Source organism: Thalassophryne amazonica, chromosome 15 (assembly GCF_902500255.1).
Source record: "Thalassophryne amazonica chromosome 15, fThaAma1.1, whole genome shotgun sequence".
NCBI lineage: Eukaryota > Metazoa > Chordata > Actinopteri > Batrachoidiformes > Batrachoididae > Thalassophryne > Thalassophryne amazonica.
The window spans coordinates 31,849,529-31,869,606 of record NC_047117.1 but is presented as its reverse complement, the minus strand read 5'-3'; the positions used below and the strand labels follow the sequence as shown (position 1 = coordinate 31,869,606).

The window sequence follows — 20,078 nt, the reverse complement described above, 5'->3', positions numbered from 1 at the left end:
CAACCAACTGTGGGAGTGGCCTGACTCCTCTCAAGCTCTGCACGTGTACTGTCTAAATCGGAGAAAATGGGCACACAATAGCTGACAATAGAAACTTTTTTTGGGGGGGGAAATTGACCTGTAACATGTGCTGTCCATCTGAAACAGATTTGCTTCATATTTTGAGAGTAGGTAATGCTCTAGCGGTTAAGCTGTTGGGCTTGAAACCAGAGGATACTTGGTTCAAATCCCAGCCTGACCAGAAAATCACTAAGGGCCCTTGGGCAAGGTCCTTAATCCCCTAGTTGCTCAGGTGCCAGCAAGGTGGAGATGGTGTAATGGAATGGGCTTTTATTGTTAAGGATGAGATAAATGGAGATAGATGTAGATAATACTTTCTTCACGTTACCTAATAACCTTGAGGTGACTAGTTACGAGGCCACGTACGGTAGGCGTCAACTTCTGCAACTTCTTAGAGAGACAAATGGCGTTTAGCCACATAACATTGCGCAGTAACAGGTCTGTGATGGCCTTAGATGTCCGGGGCTGTGCGCATACCACACTGATCGGATCAGTAACCCGATGAACCTCACTCATGATGGGAATTGCAATCATTTCACATTTTATTTTTAAATTGAAAAGACACGCATTGCTGTATTTTTATGTAAAGACAAAACTTATGTGGGTTTTCTTCGGTGGGGTAGCTCAACTCGACAGGTGAGCTAGAGAGAGATCCACATGCGCAGTTATAAGGGGGAGCTCATCTTGACGGGTAGTTCATCTTGACAGCTCTGCCTTTTACTACAGGCATAAAAAGTCTTCATACATCATTGTTTACTCATACATAAACTTTATTTTAATACCGTATGTGGTTATTTTCATGGTTATTCAACTTTTGTACACAAACTGTATTCATTTGTCAAAAAACATTGTTTCATTTCACCTGCTGTCTGCCCATGTGCCTCACAGAGTGCACTCCTAATGATGCTATGGCTATATGTACGTACACTCACTCACTCATCTTCAACCACTTGCTCCAATTAAAGGTCACAGGGGGCTGGAGCCTATCCCAGCAGTCATAGGGCGTGAGGTGGGGTTCACTATTCTACAATCCCATAAAGCATTTTAAGTATGAGACACCTAATCGGGTGATGCGAATTAGTCACACTGTTGTTGAAATAATAAGTTCCTAATGCTAAGAACTGGGATTAAAGTGGTTTAAGAAGATATTAGAAAACAATATGTGAAGTAATTGTGACTTAGTTTTCACGTCATTAAACATGAGTCATGTGTTGTTTTGACAAAATGGTATGTGTCAGAGTCAAATGTCAGATATAAGTAACAGCATATGAAAAGTGGGACAGCACATATGCTACAGCAACACAGGTAAGTGTCAGAGCCACATTTTGGTCTGTAAACATCATCCTGATGTCACATGGCATATTCTTCTTTAGAAGCCATGAAGTTCGTGTGTGTCGCAGCCTTCCTTCTGTCAGTGGTAACTGCTCATGTAAGTAGTCATGACTTGAGCATGGTTTTGAAAATGCATGAAAAAATGTGGTTAAGTGTGAGTATTTTTATCTGTATGTTTTCATCCGGATTTTGGATGGCAATGGAATCAGGGAAACATCTCACCTACCTATGGCCACCAACCAAAGGCAAGAAGATCAACTTTAAAATAATCAGGATATGGAGCTAAACAAACAAATAGGTTGAGAATTGGTGTCAAACTATTTTAAGTTTTCACGCATGTTCTTGCGTAGCCCACAGATGATGAGAATCACAGGGCTCAGCCTATAATGGATGCTGAGGGAGGATCTGGTTCAGACTGGTCAAGAGAGGACTCGAGTCAGCCACTGGTGGTATGTAGTGATTGTATTTGTTGGTGAGTAATTGTTGAACATGATCACTGTTTTATGATCACATAAAATTGTCTTTTGTGTTTGGGGCAGACTTATGAGACATTTTGGCCTGCTTATATGTTCTCTGGAGGACCAGGATATGGAGATCAACACAAACATCCCAGAGTGACTGATGATGGTTCCCACCAGCCAGATAGACCTTCTCAAATAATGGGTCCAGCTGAAAAACTCGAGGTATTTTCTGCTGGGATGGAAAGGCATTTGAGAAGACTGTCAGAATTACACTAACAAGCCTCATGTCCTGCACTCTGATCTTCTCCAAATTCCTCTGAGATTCTCACAGTAAATGATATACAGTACTTAAGGAAATTTGATTAAGGAAGCTTCAGTAACTGGTTCTTTCCTTCTCAAATATTTCAGTTCCGCCGTAAGTCCTTTGGAGAAAGGACAAAACCTATCTTTGATGGCATCTTTAGAGAGAGCCGGCTGAACTCTGGCTTTCTGGTAGGCTATAATTACCCACCCTATCTGAAGGTATAAATGGTAGTAATTTGTTATGAAAGATAGAAATGTTTTAGTCAATAGTCAATCAATTTATATAGCGCCAAATCACAACAAACAGTTGCCCCAAGGAGCTTTATATTGTAAGGCAAGGCCATACAATAATTACGGAAAAACCCCAACGGTCAAAACGACCCCCTGTGAGCAAGCACTTGGCAACAGTGGGAAGGAAAAACTCCCTTTTAACAGGAATAAACCTCCAGCAGAACCAGGCTCAGGGAGGGGCAGTCTTCTGCTGGGACTGGTTGGGGCTGGGGGAGAGAACCAGGAAAAAGACATGCTGTGGAGGGGAGCAGAGATCAATCACTAATGATTAAAAGCAGAGTGGTGCATACAGAGCAAAAGAGAAAGAAACAGTGCATCATGGGAACCCCCCAGCAGTCTAAGTCTATAGCAGCATAACTAAGGGATGGTTCAGGGTCACCTGATCCAGCCCTAACTATAAGCTTTAGCAAAAAGGAAAGTTTTAAGCCTAATCTTAAAAGTAGAGAGGGTGTCTGTCTCCCTGATCTGAATTGGGAGCTGGTTCCACAGGAGAGGAGCCTGAAAGCTGAAGGCTCTGCCTCCCATTCTACTCTTACAAACCCTAGGAACTACAAGTAAGCCTGCAGTCTGAGAGCGAAGCGCTCTATTGGGGTGATATGGTACTATGAGGTCCCTAAGATAAGATGGGACCTGATTATTCAAAACCTTATAAGTAAGAAGAAGAATTTTAAATTCTATTCTAGAATTAACAGGAAGCCAATGAAGAGAGGCCAATATGGGTGAGATATGCTCTCTCCTTCTAGTCCCTGTTAGTACTCTAGCTGTAGCATTTTGAATTAACTGAAGGCTTTTCAGGGAATTTTTAGGACAACCTAATAATAATGAATTACAATAGTCCAGCCTAGAGGAAATAAATGCATGAATTAGTTTTTCAGCATCACTCTGAGACAAGACCTTTCTAATTTTAGAGATATTGCGCAAATGCAAAAAAGCAGTCCTACATATTTGTTTAATATGCGCATTGAATGACATATCCTGATCAAAAATGACTCCAAGATTTCTCACAGTATTACTAGAGGTCAGGGAAATGCCATCCAGAGTAAGGATCTGGTTAGACACCATGTTTCTAAGATTTGTGGGGCCAAGTACAATAACTTCAGTTTATCTGAGTTTAAAAGCAGGAAATTAGAGGTCATCCATGTCTTTATGTCTGTAAGACAATCCTGCAGTTTAGCTAATTGGTGTGTGTCCTCTGGCTTCATGGATAGATAAAGCTGGGTATCATCTGCATAACAATGAAAATTTAAGCAATGCCGTCTAATAATACTGCCTAAGGGAAACATGTATAAAGTAAATAAAATTGGTCCTAGCACAGAACCTTGTGGAACTCCATAATTAACCTTAGTCTGTGAAGAAGATTCCCCATTTACATGAACAAATTGTAATCTATTAGATAAATATGATTCAAACCACTGCAGCGCAGTGCCTTTAATACCTATGGCATGCTCTAATCTCTGTAATAAAATTTTATGGTCAACAGTATCAAAAGCAGCACTGAGGTCTAATAGAAAAGCACAGAGATGAGTCCACTGTCTGAGGCCATAAGAAGATCATTTGTAACCTTCACTAATGCTGTTTCTGTACTATGATGAATTCTAAAACCTGACTGAAACTCTTCAAATAGACCATTCCTCTGCAGATGATCAGTTAGCTGTTTTACAACTACCCTTTCAAGAATTTTTGAGAGAAAAGGAAGGTTGGAGATTGGCCTATAATTAGCTAAGATAGCTGGGTCAAGTGATGGCTTTTTAAGTAATGGTTTAATTACTGCCACCTTAAAAGCCTGCAGTACATAGCCAACTAATAAAGATAGATTGATCATATTTAAGATCGAAGCACTAATTAATGGTAGGGCTTCCTTGAGCAGCCTGGTAGGAATGGGGTCTAATAGACATGTTGATGGTTTGGAGGAAGTAATTAATGAAAATAACTCAGACAGAACAATTTGAGAGAAAGAGTCTAACCAAATACCGGCATCACTGAAAGCAGCCAAAGATAACGATACGTCTTTGGGATGGTTATGAGTAATTTTTTCTCTAATAGTTAAAATTTTATTAGCAAAGAAAGTCATGAAGTCATTACTAGTTAAAGTTAAAGGAATACTCGGCTCAATAGAGCTCTGACTCTTTGTCAGCCTGGCTACAGTGCTGAAAAGAAACCTGGGGTTGTTCTTATTTTCTTCAATTAGTGATGAGTAGAAAGATGTCCTAGCTTTACGGAGGGCTTTTTTTATAGAGCAACAGACTCTTTTTCCAGGCTAAATGAAGATCTTCTAAATTAGTGAGACGCCATTTCCTTTCCAATGTACGGGTTATCTGCTTTAAGCTGCGAGTTTGTGAGTTATACCACGGAGTCAGGCACTTCTGATTTAAAGCTCTCTTTTTCAGAGGAGCTACAGCATCCAAAGTTGTCTTCAATGAGGATGTAAAACTATTGACGAGATACTCTATCTCACTTACAGAGTTTAGGTAGCTACTCTGCACTGTGTTGGTATATGGCATTAGAGAACATAAAGAAGGAATCATATCCTTAAACCTAGTTACAGCGCTTTCTGAAAGACTTCTAGTGTAATGAAACTTATTCCCCATTGCTGGGTAGTCCATCAGAGTAAATGTAAATGTTATTAACAAATGATCAGACAGAAGGGAGTTTTCAGGGAATACTGTTAAGTCTTCAATTTCCATACCATAAGTCAGAACAAGATCTAAGATATGATTAAAGTGGTGGGTGGACTCATTTACATTTTGAGCAAAGCCAATTGAGTCTAATAATAGATTAAATGCAGTGTTGAGGCTGTCATTCTCAGCATCTGTGTGGATGTTAAAATCGCCCACTATAATTATCTTATCTGAGCTAAGCAATAAGTCAGACAAAAGGTCTGAAAATTCACAGAGAAACTCACAGTAACGACCAGGTGGACGATAGATAATAACAAATAAAACTGGTTTTTGGGACTTCCAATTTGGATGGACAAGACTAAGAGTCAAGCTTTCAAATGAATTAAAGCTCTGTCTGGGTTTTTGATTAATTAATAAGCTGGAGTGGAAGATTGCTGCTAATCCTCCACCTCGGCCCGTGCTACGAGCATTCTGGCAGTTAGTGTGACTCGGGGGTGTTGACTCATTTAAACTAACATATTCATCCTGTTGTAACCAGGTTTCTGTAAGGCAGAATAAATCAATATGTTGATCAATTATTATATCATTTACTAACAGGGACTTAGAAGAGAGAGACCTAATGTTTTTACACATGGTGTAAAAAGCAAAATGGAGTTGGACACAGCTTGAATTGTCTTTTGTTGTTTCAGGCCAAGATGGAATTTACCCCAATTTTCAAGGTAGGTGTCCTGAATGATTCAATTTGATATATCAGGAAATGAGAAATGTCTTCAGTAAAACTGTTTGTTTTCTTCTTTTCAGGTGGACAATGTGTCCATTCAGGTAAGATCAAGAGGGGAAAATGTTTTGGATCTATGTTTGATATGACAGCTCAGTTACATAAAAAATATTAATGTTTCCCCAAAAAATTGTGTTTTGATCCTAGAATATCCCAGGTGTATCACTGAAGCAGGTAAACAAATCTTTTCTATCAGTTTTTGTTTTCTCATTTCATATGTGTTTGAAAAATGTTTCACTCAAGACCAAATTCAGTACCAAAGTCAGGTTATTTTATTTTCGCAAGAAGGAGCAAACTGGCTCACAAGGCTGCAAAACACTGTTGCTCAAAAGAGTTGTGTTCTCACATGGGTTTTTATACAATGTTGTATCTGGGACACACAAACGGTGAACACATAAAGCACACTGTGTTCCTTCTTCGTTATCTTGCAGCTAGATGTGGGTGTAGCCACTCTTCGTCTTATTTTACCTATTTGCAAGGCATTTTGCACAAACATGCTTAATGGAATCTTACAAAATGAAGAAAGGTTATACACACGGCATATAGCAAAATTACATAAGGATAAAACTTGCCATCAACTTTATTTTTCCAACAATATGTTTTATATTTGTGCAGTATTTCAATTATCTTCAATGTTATAGGATAAATTTACTGATTATTTTTCCAACAATATGTTTTATAATTTTGCAGTATTTCAGTTATCTTCAAGGTTATTGGATAAATTTACTGATTCGAGTTGTGGCTGTTTTGTTTAGGGGGAGAATGTATTTCTGCTGCTGAAGGTAAGTGACTGTCAATACAAACTGATGATACATTGGAGGTAATTTATTACAGTAGAAGATGGGAGATGGCACCACATTTACTAGCAAAGAATAATATGTAATACTCCATTTATTCCAGAGGGGGAGAGGACATCACCGTCAGGTAATAAACACAATAATCTTCTTTACTTGTAACAGTAATTACCCTTTTCATTTCATTACCCTTATCATTATCAAAGTTTCTATATAACACTGCTTTGACTTGCACAGAATCGACACAGGAAACCTTGGACAAACCAGGTATACTGGCCGATCTTCAAGTTGTTGTTGTTTTAAAACAAATTTGAATATTTGCAGCTGAATTTTAACTTTTCTTTTTGTTGATGGTATTTGTATAGTATTTTGGATATAATGTCTCTTGGCTTGGTGGCTTCATTTTAATTGTTATTTTCTTTATTTTACTTTCAGCAATATTTTAAAATCAACAAGACCTCAGCCATGGTAATTGTGTATAGAGATCCTGTTGTTTGAGACCAGACTTTCTTCTGATCAGATTTTATATGTGCATATATATATATATATATATATATATAGTGTGTGTAATATTGGCTGATCAATAACAAATCAATAACAATGCATATATTTGTGCTTTATCGGCTGTCAGCATAAATTTAAGTTTGAATCTTATTCCAATTCAAATCAAAAGAACTTTTTCAGTTTTGCTGAATTACAGAGACCAAAATGAACTCAGCAAATTTATCACCTAAAATAATTATGTGTTGAAAACTGGTCACATATTTTGCATATTTGTGTTATTATTTTTAATATATAAATATTAGATAGTTAGCAATATATTACTATTTATCAAATGTTTTTAGCACAGTAAATGTGTTTAAAAACCTTTCCACGGGACTGTATGATTTACATTTGCAGCATATTGACTATATCTTTGCAAAAGATAACACTTTTTGCAATTTTCTCTTTTGCAGAACACATCCTCTTTTGAATATGGCATTTTGAAACCTGTAAGTATGCCAGCACTAATTTATAACACAAATATTTGTCAGTATTCACCATCATATACGTTGCCAGCTGTGGACCTGAAACCCAACATTAGTAGCTGTTCATACAATATCATTTCAATATTCAGTCCAGCAAGTCACCCCGACTGAGATACCAAAATAAGAGACAAATGGTCATATTGCAAGTATTCAAGGTGTGGCCATCCACAGTGATACGTACCATATTTTACCAAATATCTAAAATCAATTTGAATATGAATATGAAATGAATATTCAATATGAGTTTAAAGTGCTAATGATGTCTTTTCATCTCAGGATGAAGCCTGCAGTAACTATTGTACAACAAAACATCATTTGTGTTTTTGTTTTACATTCTTGAATATTGTTCACATGATTCTTTGATTTGCTGTCAATGAACATTAAAAAAAAATCTTCAACCATATAACTGGATAAATTGTTTATTGGATATGTTAGAAAATCAAGAAGTAGGTTCCTAAAACAAATGGACAAATAAAAAAAAAAATCCAAGACATTCTCAGGCTGATGTAAGAAAAACTATAGAGATTCAGCTATTTTTTTAATGTGCTCAGCAAAGATGTTTGGCAGCAGGACAAGGGAAATTTCAGTGGAAATGATGTGACCATGTGAGTCGTTGATCTTATGTTCAGATAAACTCTACGGCTCAAACAAGAAGGGGAAGTTGGGGCTGCCCTGCAAAAACATGAACATTCATTGAAACATTTCAGAATAAAATGTTGCACAATAAATAATACCAAGCCCATCAATAATACCAGGCTTTGTGTCATGTCTATATGCAATCTGCGACTGTATAAAGACATTAAATATTCATGATCTCAATACCTCATCAACCCCAGGGCCAGTTGCATCACCTCGAGGAACAGGGCGAATCGTAGTGGACCATGTCTGTGGCAGAGCACAGAAATACATCATTTAGACAAATCAGTCTAAAATGATAATCAACCTTTTCTTATTTTATTGGTTTAAATGTGAAAAAGTGATATTTATGTAGCATGCTCACTTTTTCAGTTTGGGTCTTAGGCTGGAAGGCCTGCTGTAATGGAAAGACAGTATTACAAATAAAACAACAATGATAACCTTTTGTGTTACATGTGAGTAATTTTGTTTATAGCTGCTGTTATTTTATTTATTTATTTATTTATTTTTGTTGCCTGCTTCATCTCAGGGAGCTTTGGTGGATGATTTCAGGAACATAGCCATTTCCTCACCAGAAAATATCTCACATCTGTAACTTACTGGATAGCAATGTACCTGGCTCAAAGCAACAGCAGATGACACTCTGACTGGTTTAAATCATGTTATGACCAAAACACACCTATATCTAGTTAAATAAATAAATGCAACCCTTTTGCACCCTACACCTTGCTTTGTGTTCAGGTTATGTGTCATATAAATAGCAAAGTAAAGGCACGCACCATATGTGGTTGCACTGATTTATATATCATAGATAATTCAAATAGGGCAGCTTGACAAACATGTAGATGCAGTATTTATGCTGCAAAAAGTAAGCCATTTTTAAACCAAATATGCGCATACAATAGAGAGTTGAATTCATGCGTTGTACTGAAGTTGCTTTTTGAATACACGTCATTCTAGTGTGAAACCCTTAATGTAATATAAACGCAACACTTTTGGTTTTGCTCCCATTTTGTATGAGATGAACTCAAAGATCTAAAACTTTTTCCACATATACAATATCACCATTTCCCTCAAATACTGTGCACAAACCAGTCTAAATCTGTGATAGTGAGCACTTCTCCTTTGCTGAGATAATCCATCCCACCTCACAGGTGTGCCATATCAAGATGCTGATTAGACACCATGATTAGTGCACAGGTGTGCCTTAGACTGCCCACAATAAAAGGCCACTCTGAAAGGTGCAGTTTTATCACACAGCACAATGCCACAGATGTTGCAAGATTTGAGGGAGCGTGCAATTGGCATGCTGACAGCAGGAATGTCAACCAGAACTGTTGCTCGTGTATTGAATGTTCATTTCTCTACCATAAGCCATCTCCAAAGGCGTTTCAGAGAATTTGGCAGTACATCCAACCAGCCTCACAACCGCAGACCACGTGTAACCACACCAGCCCAGGACCTCCACATCCAGCATGTTCACCTCCAAGATCGTCTGAGACCAGCCACTCGGACAGCTGCTGGAACAATCGGTTTGCATAACCAAAGAATTTCTGCACAAACTGTCAGAAACTGTCTCAGGGAAGCTCATCTGCATGCTCGTCGTCCTCATCGGGGTCTCGACCTGACTCCAGTTCGTCGTCGTAACCAATTTGAGTGGGCAAATGCTCACATTCGCTGCTGTTTGGCACTTTGGAGAGGTGTTCTCTTCACGGATGATGCGAAGGAGATGTGTTGCACTGCATGAGGCAAATGGTGGTCACACCAGATACTGACTGGTATCCCCCCCAATAAAACAAAACTGCACCTTTCAGAGTGGCCTTTTATTGTGGGCAGCCTAAGGCACACCTGTGCACTAATCATGGTGTCTAATCAGCATCTTGATATGGCACACCTGTGAGGTGGGATGGATTATCTCAGCAAAGGAGAAGTGCTCACTATCACAGATTTAGACTGGTTTGTGCACAGTATTTGAGGGAAATGGTGATATTGTGTATGTGGAAAAAGTTTTAGATCGTTGAGTTAATCTCATACAAAATGGGAGCAAAACCAAAAGTGTTGCGTTTATATTTTTGTTGAGTATACTAAGATCCCAGACAGCAAGTGTTAAATTACATGGGCAATCCAAACTTTTACGCATTGTGTAGGTGATTTACTAAGAGCAAATGAGCAATTGACACTGGGCAATAACCTGATGTTGACAAGAGTATGTAAATGAGGATTTTGTGCTTGTTAATGGCTGTAAACAGAAACTGAAATTCAATTAGCCACTTGTTATTGTGCACATTTCATGAGCTATAAACACTTTACTGACTGATCTTCAGCCGCTTACTCCAGTTAAGGGTCACAGGTGCAGGAGCCTATCCCAGCAGTCATAGAGCTTGAGGTGGGGTACACCCTGGACAGGACACCAGTCTGTCGCAGGGACACATATAGACAAACACATTCACACCCGCACGCACACCTACAGACAATTTAAACTTTCCAATTCACCTAATTTGCATGTCTCTGGATATGGGGAAAAGGCAGAGGACCCGGACAGAACCCACACAAATGGGGAGAACATGCAAACTCCACACAGAGAGGGCCCAGATGGGAATCGATCCCATGACCTTCTTGCTGTGAGGCAACAGTGCTAACCACTAAGACACTGTGCTGCCCATTCACCGTGCTATAAACACTTATTTAAAAAAAAAAAGAAAAGGTGAACAGAGAGCTGAGTAGGGGGGCAAAGCTCTTGATTTACCGATCGATCTACGTTCCGATCCTCACCTATGGTCATGAGATTTGGCTCATGACCGAAAGAACGAGATCGCAAGTACAAGCAGCCGAGATGACTTTCCTCCACAGGGTGGCTGGGCGCACCCTTAGAGATAGGGTGAGGAGCTTGGTCACTCGGGAGGAGCTTGGAGTCGAGCCGCTGCTCCTCCACATCGAAAGGAGTCAGTTGAGGTGGCTCAGGCATCTTTTCCGGATGCCCCCTGGACACCTCACTGGAGAGGTGTTCCGGGCGCGTCCCATTGGGAGGAGGTCCCGGGGAAGACCCAGGACACGCTGGAGGGACTACATCTCTCGGGTGGCTTGGGAACGCCTTGGGGTTCCCCCAGAGTTGCTGGGGGAGGTGTGTGTGGATCGGGAGGTCTGGGCGGCTTTGCTTGAGCTGCTGTCCCCGCAACCCGACTCCGGATAAAGCGGAAGAAAATGGATGGATGGATGGATGGAAAAAAATATATCTTTTCGGCATTATCTGCACGAACACAGATTATCATAAAACAAAAGTATTCAAGTTAAATGAATTAAAATCATGTGACTTTCAGTAAATGAATGAGCCAGATAAGCTCAAATGTTTGCAACTCTTTCTGTGTTTTTTGTTTTTTTATGTAGTTAATTTATTGTTGACACCAACAAGATGTTTCATGTGCGATAGATTATTATTAGTAGAAGTAGTAGTAGTAGCAGTAATATTAGTATTATTATTTTTCAATAAATAATTATTCAAATTTTCAAGAAAGAATGTAGTTCAGTGTTTTAAATATATGTATTTGTAGTTTGCATTAAGTCAGAAAAGAATAGTAAATCCCTTCGGCTGCTCCCTTGTTTGCACTCGGTGTCGCCACAGCAAATCCAACGTGGAGCTGCATGTTAAATTAGCACAGGTTTTACGCCAAATGCCCTTCCTGACGCAGCCTACATTACATGGGGAAATGTGGCAGGGGTGAGATTTGAACCGGGAACCTTCCGCACTGAAACCAAGTGCATGAACCACTTGGCCACCACACCTGCATTAAATCAGAAAAGAATATTTTATCATGGAACATATTAAATGAAATAGTAAAAAAGAATAGAATAACTAGAGATTATCCTTCATTTTTCAGAGTAACAACTACATCACGATGGATAACGACGAGTCTATTGCTGAACACTTTAATGAATACTTCGTTAATGTGGGTAAAAATCTTGCCAGTAAAATTGACTCATCAACTAATAACTTCTGGGTAAATAATTCAACGTTTAACAAATCTGTTTCAATGTTCATTGGTGGTACTCATGAAAGGGAAATACTTGATCTGGTTCATGGTTTAAAAAGTAAGAAATCGACTGATTTTAATAATTTGGATATGGCTTTATTAAAAAAAGTTATTGATTGTATAGTAAAACCGTTCAATTATATTTGCAATATGTCACTAAGTACTGGTAAATTTCCTTCTCAAATGAAAATAGCCAAAGTAATTCCTCTGTTTAAAACTGGTGACAAACACACATTTTCTAATTATAGACCTATATCACTCCTGCCACAATTTTCCAAAATTTTGGAAAAAATATTTGCTAAAAGATTAAATGATTATTTACTGAAGCATAACATCATTTGTGAAGAACAATATGGTCTCGAACTACATCACATGCTTTGATGGACTTTGTGGAAAGTATAGCAACTGCAATTGACAATAAACAATACACAATAGGTGTTCTTTTTTTTATTTACAGAAAGTGTTTGACACAATTAACCATGGAATACTATTAATTAAACTGCAGAAATATGGAATCAGAGGTCTGGCATATGAATGGATAGCTAGTTATTTACAAGGCAGATTTCAGTATGTTCAGTTCAATAATACAAATTCTGAACTCAGGGATGTCACATGTGGGGTGCCGCAGGGCTCAGTGCTGGGTCCTTTGTTGTTTATAATCTATATAAATGATATAAGTTGGGTGTCGAGTTCACTGAGATGTGTCCTTTTTGCGGATGATACAACTGTGTTCTGTAGCGGTGAAAATCTTGAACAGCTTCTGGACATAGTGGAGAAAGAACTGGAAAAATTTAAGGTTTGGTTTGACGCTAATAAGTTGTCACTCAACCTTGGGAAAACTAAATGTATTATATTTGGAAATAAACAGGCACCCAAATGTAAAAATTTAACTATAAACAATAAGGAAATTGACTTAGTAACAGAGAATAAATTTTTAGGTGTTATAATTGATAATAAACTTAGCTGGAAACCACATATAAATTATGTGAAATCAAAATTGTCAAAAACTATAGCCATTCTGTATAAAGCCAAAGACCTACTGCCGCAAGAAGGGTTACTTACTTTATATCATTCTCTGATGGTACCATATATGACATATTGTGTTGAGTCATGGAGAAACACTTACAAATCAAATACCAATCCAATATTCCTTTTGCAAAAACGAGCCATACGAATCATCTGCAATAAACAATATCGTGAACCAACTCATTCTTTATTTGTGTCTTTAAATTTATTAAAATTCATAGATTTGGTCGATTACATTACAATTCAAACTTTATTTCGAGCGAAAAACCAAGCCTTACCGAGACATGTCCAGAGTCTGTTCCGATTGAGGGAATCCAGATATAGTTTAAGAGGTTGTGCAATTTTTATGAAACCAGCAGTAAGAACAAATGTAAAGGGTTTTGTGTGTCTGTGGTTGGGGTGAGGAAATGGAACAAATGTTCAACAGAGGTTAGAATGAGTAGTAACTTAGTAAGATTTAAGAAACTACTCAAAAAGAACATCATGTCTAAGTATCATAAAGAAGCAAATATAATTTGATTTATATGGAATGTTCAATTTATAAGTGGGACTCATTGTATATTTGAATGTGTGGGTGTGTATATGCGTATGTAGATATATAGATATGGGTAGGTGTATATGTATATAAGTGACTGTGTATATGTATGTATGTATATATTTATGTTTGTAAAGTATATAAGTATGTATATAGGTATATATGGCACAGCCCAAGCAGAGGGTCACCCCCAAGAGCCTGGTCTGCTTGAGGTTTCTTCCTTATAGGGAGTTTTTCCTCACCACGGTTGCCTAGTGCTCGCTCTGGGGGTTGGTAAGGTTAGTCCTTACTGGCATAAAGTGCCTTGATTCGACTTTCTTGTGATCTGGTACTATATAAATATAATTATAAGTGAATAGTATATTGATGTGTATGTCTGTGTGTCGACATGTAGTAGTGAATTTGTATTTATGTAAATACGACTGATAAGAATTGTTGGACTTGTACGAGCAGGGGTGGGCGCTAATAAGCTTTGCTTCAGCCCACACCCTTTCGGACTCACTAGTTTTGTCTGTGTTTGTTTGTGGAATTGTTCATTTTTTTTCTATTTGAATATTTGTGTGCCGAATAAAAACTTTGTCACTTTGTCACTTTTGTTGTCCATTCAGCTGCTCCCCTTTTGTGTTCGGGGTCACCACAGCGGATACAGCCAGATCTGCACAGGTATTTGGTTTTATGCCGGATGCCCTTCCTGACACAACTCCAGTTTCACCTGGAGAAACACACAGCCGCTGGTGTTCCAAAGAGGTCTCCCATCCAAGTACTAACCAGGCCCCGCACTGCTTAGCTTTGCAGATCTGACGGGATCAGGCTTACACAGAGCAGATCGACTGCTGCCAATTTCTCTAGTGGCTTCTATAATTTTCCAGTGTGGAAACACTTTTTTTTATGATACGCATATTTGGCAATAGAATAATGTTTTTATCTTGTATAGTAGAGTAAGCTTCTCCCTTGTTTTTTTTCCCCCCAATTTCCCCAAAACAGCAGATCGCCACACTGATTTATGCCAGATGCCCTTCCTGATGAACTCCATATTGGAGAACAAACAGGGGTGGGGTTTGAACCAGGAACCCTCCTCACCGGAAACAAGTACATGTACATGGTTGGCCACCACGACTGCCCGGTTTATGTTTTGGTTTGTTTTTTTTAAATGAACAAAAATAAGCATGCTTTTCTTTCATGCAATGTTGCGTGTCTAACCTGCAGAGGGAGCTGTGACCTCTCAGTGGTTTTGCCTATGACCTGTGAAGACACAAAGCCGTTGTTGGGCTGCAGAACTGCATTGTTCCTCTGCTGGGAGAAGCTGTAAGGTGGCATAAAGTAAGGAAATCCCTGTGGATCAAAGAATCAAGTGTCAATCAGCAGCAATGCATCTGCATCAAAAAGAGCTTTTAATGACACACACACACACACGCATATATACATATATATATATATATATATATATATATATATATATATATACACACACATGTAAACACTACAAGACTATAATCTGAAATAAAACTGACTTAAACATGTATTAGTAATAATATGTGCATTTTATTATTTATAGGAATAAAATTAATTTATCTTAATTTTCCTTCATATTTTAACAAGAATCAGTGAATTGATCTGTGCTGCACTGAGATGTTTAGTACAAGATAATACAATGAAAAAGTAAATGAGACTGGATGCAAGGTACTGCATGAGAATATCCATGTCTGGTAAAACATAAGTAACATTCCAATACCTGAGGAAGTCCATAAACCGGGTACTGGATCTGTGGAAACATCTTGAAATGAGATAGAACAATGATTCAGTCTTCTGTGTGACAGAAAGAAGCCTTGCGCCAGCTTGTAACACCAACTACTGTGAGTATTTAAGCTGTTTGCACCTGAGCAGGATTCTGGGCCTGCTGGGCCTTAATCCGTGCACTGGGGTCCTGTGGAGGTCCAGACTGCTCCTGTTGCCCATTTGGTAAAAGTAGCGGTGGAAGTTGGTTGCCCTGTGTGGGGAGCAGCAGCTGAGGCCCCTGGGGGCCAAATGGACCAGTCACTTGAGGGTTGAGGTTCACCACCTGTGGAGTGAGCAGCACCTCTGGCTGCTGCTGCTGCAGCACAAACTGTGGCAATAAGGAAGAAGCCTGGAGGAGGAGGAAGCAGTTTAGTTATGTTTCTGTCTTATTTCATACATTTGTTTTTAAATTTCATCATGCATATATCTCAGGTCAGATCTGGAAGCATGTACTGGCGCCATGTGTCATCACATCCACCACACTATGGAACCGCTTGGGTCCTGGATGGCAACCACCTAGACAGATAAGCATTCCATCCCCACCTCTCGAAAGTAGCTATCTGACATAAGCAAACCCCACTTGTTTTTTTGTATTGATCTGATGCAAAATAGTTAATCAATGCGTGATTGGTTTAACTCATTAGAAGTCCTTTTTGTTTTGGTGACTTGCAAGAAAATAGCATTTATTGCTTTTGAGTTATCATGTTACCAAATTGAAAGGGAAGGACTCATTCATTCAGTCACTGCATTTTACAGGTCATATACGTAGGCTCTGGAAAGGTCAAGAAATGATCATGGTGTCATGGTCATAAAGGTGTGTGATTAAATGTACCTGTGTTTGCCCAAGAGCTGCAAGTGTGAGACCATTCAGCCGTAAAATCTATACACACAAAAGAATTTTATAAATGAATACTATAATATAAATAGAGTAGAAAGTTAAAAGATAGTTAATTAAATAATTGTTAATGATAATATACATATATATATATATATATGTAAATCACACATTTTTCACAATAATAATTACAATGACTATTTATATAGGATTTTTCCAGGAATCAAATCACTAAACAAATAAACTCTATTAATAAAATATTAAAGAGCTGATGATACAGAAAAAAAAGGTGTGACTTATACTCTGGAAAACATATTATTATTGTTTATATAGATAGATAGATAGATAAATAGCTAGATAGATAGATAGATAGATAGATAGATAGATAGATAGATAGATAGATAGATAGATAGATAGATAGATAGATAGATAGATAGATAGATAGATAGATAGATAGATAGATAGATAGATAGATAGATAGATAGATAGATAGATAGATAGATAGATAGATAGATAGATAGATAGATAGATAGATAGATAGATAGATAGATAGATAGATAGATAGATCATGTAATATATAGTAGTTATATTTACCTCATTGCTATTGCTTGCAATAATGCCAATCTGCACCTACAAATTATGCATAAAAATAAGATATATTACATGATTTGAAAGAAACTGGCCTGTTATCAGAATCAAGCATCATATGGAGTGAACATACCGGAAGAGAACAGGTGGTCCTGATCAGACAGATCAACAGCAGAGCCGTCTGCAGCTTCATGGTGTCCTTCTAAAGCGCAGTGGAAAAAAAAATCTGTTGGGTCCAGTTAGTACCTCAAAGTCCCAGTTTTTACTGAGATCAAGTTAAAACTGTAAGTTACCTTTTATCTGGCAGTTGTTTCTCTGTCTGTATGTCTTCTTTAGTGTCTCGCTGATGTTCCTTGTAAATGGTCCAGTGTGAGCTGTTATAGTCCACCGGTGAGTGAGCCAGACACCGTGTGGTCAGTGTGACAGACGTTTCTCATGGCATCAGACAGACTGTTGCAACATGGGTCACTTTAGTATGTTATTAGGTGTAAGTCATGTCTCCAAACACTGTGACGTGCTCTGCAACAAATCACTGACACGACCCTCAGCTGTTTACAATTAGAAACATGCTTTCTGTCAAGATGGTTTTGTCTGTGCAGGTATGTTTTGTCTTGCACAGGTTTTGTGGGTCTGCAGCATGTAGTGACAGATGTCAGAACACCGGGAAGATTAAAATAAGAAAAAGACAACAAGAAAAAGCACTGATATTTGACTTTTACTGGTAAATTGTAGTTAAATCTGTTGGGATTCAGGTTGTAAATTCTCATCTTTACATCTGTAATCCCTTTGGATTTCTTTACAAATAAAGTAATAAAATTGCATTAAGCATCACTATAATTATATTTCTGAGTATTCAAATAAAGGATTCACACTGTCAATAATTTGCTCAAAATTCACCTTGTCTAGAAAAATGGTCAAAGGGAAATATCCTGGTATTAGCTTCAGGGAGCCAAATAAATAGACCATTATTGTGATAGAAAGTGTAAAAAATAAATAAATAAAATATAAAAAAAACTTAAAGAAAGAAAAGGACACAGCAATCTAGGCCACAAGCGTAGAGATCAAATTGTAGAGATTTACTTTCAGTTTGAGTCTAAGGAAGATCATTTTAGAAATGTTCCTATTGAGAAACCTGATTTACTTTTTGTATTTGAAATTATTTGAAATGCCATAAACAAATTAAGATGCACAAATAAGTTTGGGTACGCCTGATGATTTCCATGATTTTCCTTTATAAATCATTGGTTGTTTGGATCAGCAGTTTCAGTTAAATATATCATATAGCAGACAAACACACTGATATTTCTTCAATATGATGCCATAAGCTTGGTGCACCTATTGTTGAGCAGTTTTGCCCATTCCTCTTTGTAGCACCTCTCAAGATCCATTAGGTTGGATGGGGAGAGTTGGAGCACAGCCATTTTCAGATCTTTCCAGAGATGTTCAATCGGATTCAGGTCTGGGCTCTGGCTGGGCCACTCAAGGATATTCACAGAGTTGTCTTGAAGCCACTCCTTTGATATCTTGGCTGTGTGCTTAGGGTCATTGTCCTGCTGAAAGATGAACCGTAGCCCCAGTCTGAGGTCAAGAGCACTCTGGAGCAGGTTTTCATCCAGGATGTCTCGTGTTTCCTCCAGGACTCGCCTCCCAAATGATGATCAGTGGAAACAGAATGCACCTGAGCTCAATTTTGAGCTTCATGGCAAATATTTATGTATATATGATTTCTTAGTTTATATATATATATATATATATATATATATATATATATATATATATATATATATATATATATATATATATATATATATATATATATATATATAGGCAAAAATAAAAAAAAAACATTTTTCATATTGTCATTATGGGGTACTTACTTTGTGTAAAAAATTTGAGGGAAATAAATAATTTCATCCATTTTGGAAGAAGACTGTAAAATAAATATGGAAAAAGTGCTGTGAATACTTTCCAGATGCACTGTAATTTCAATTGCCACTCAACAGATACCTTTTTCTTTTTTGGACCATTTTCTGTGAACCCTTGTGATGATTGTATGCAAAAATCCCAGTATATCAGCAGTTTCTGAAATACTCAGACCAGCCTGTCTGGCACCAGACAGGCTGGTAGCCCAGTTTCGTGGCCTTAGGACTGTGCGTGTCGTGGGTGCTTGGTCTTGTTGGATTTGTGGGGGTCTGCTGGGTCTGGTGGTGCCTTGTTTCCCGTGTGGCAGTGGGAGGTGTACTCAGGACCTGGATTGGTCTTTTTGGTCACATAGCACTACTATTACTTAAAAAGCCATCACTTGACCCAGCTATCTTAGCTAATTATAGGCCAATCTCCAACCAAAATTCTTGAAAGGGTAGTTGTAAAACAGCTAACTGATCATCTGCAGAGGAATGGTCTATTTGAAGAGTTTCAGTCAGGTTTTAGAATTCATCATAGTACAGAAACAGCATTAGTGAAGGTTACAAATGATCTTCTTATGGCCTCGGACAGTGGACTCATCTCTGTGCTTGTTCTGTTAGACCTCAGTGCTGCTTTTGATACTGTTGACCATAAAATTTTATTACAGAGATTAGAGCATGCCATAGGTATTAAAGGCACTGCGCTGCGGTGGTTTGAATCATATTTGTCTAATAGATTACAATTTGTTCATGTAAATGGGGAATCTTCTTCACAGACTAAAGTTAATTATGGAGTTCCACAAGGTTCTGTGCTAGGACCAATTTTATTCACTTTATACATGCTTCCCTTAGGCAGTATTATTAGACGGTATTGCTTAAATTTTCATTGTTACGCAGATGATACCCAGCTTTATCTATCCATGAAGCCAGAGGACACACACCAATTAGCTAAACTGCAGGATTGTCTTACAGACATAAAGACATGGATGACCTCTAATTTCCTGCTTTTAAACTCAGATAAAACTGAAGTTATTTTACTTGGCCCCACAAATCTTAGAAACATGGTGTCTAACCAGATCCTTACT

The 20,078-nt window shown here is 38.0% G+C and overlaps 1 protein-coding gene across 1 annotated transcript; it reads right to left on the bottom strand.

Moving 5' to 3' along the window:
* Nucleotides 1–9,106: 9,106 nt before the first annotated feature.
* odam (odontogenic, ameloblast associated) lies at nucleotides 9,107–17,332 on the bottom strand. Its single transcript, XM_034188633.1, has 6 exons — nucleotides 17,223–17,332; nucleotides 17,096–17,131; nucleotides 16,499–16,546; nucleotides 15,767–16,015; nucleotides 15,091–15,222; nucleotides 9,107–9,160 (listed from the first exon to the last, which is right to left on the bottom strand). The coding sequence occupies exons 1-6, from the start codon at nucleotides 17,280–17,282 to the stop codon at nucleotides 9,107–9,109; spliced, it is 579 nt and encodes a 192-aa protein (XP_034044524.1). The 5' UTR covers nucleotides 17,283–17,332.
* Between the last annotated feature and the right edge of the window lie 2,746 nt (nucleotides 17,333–20,078).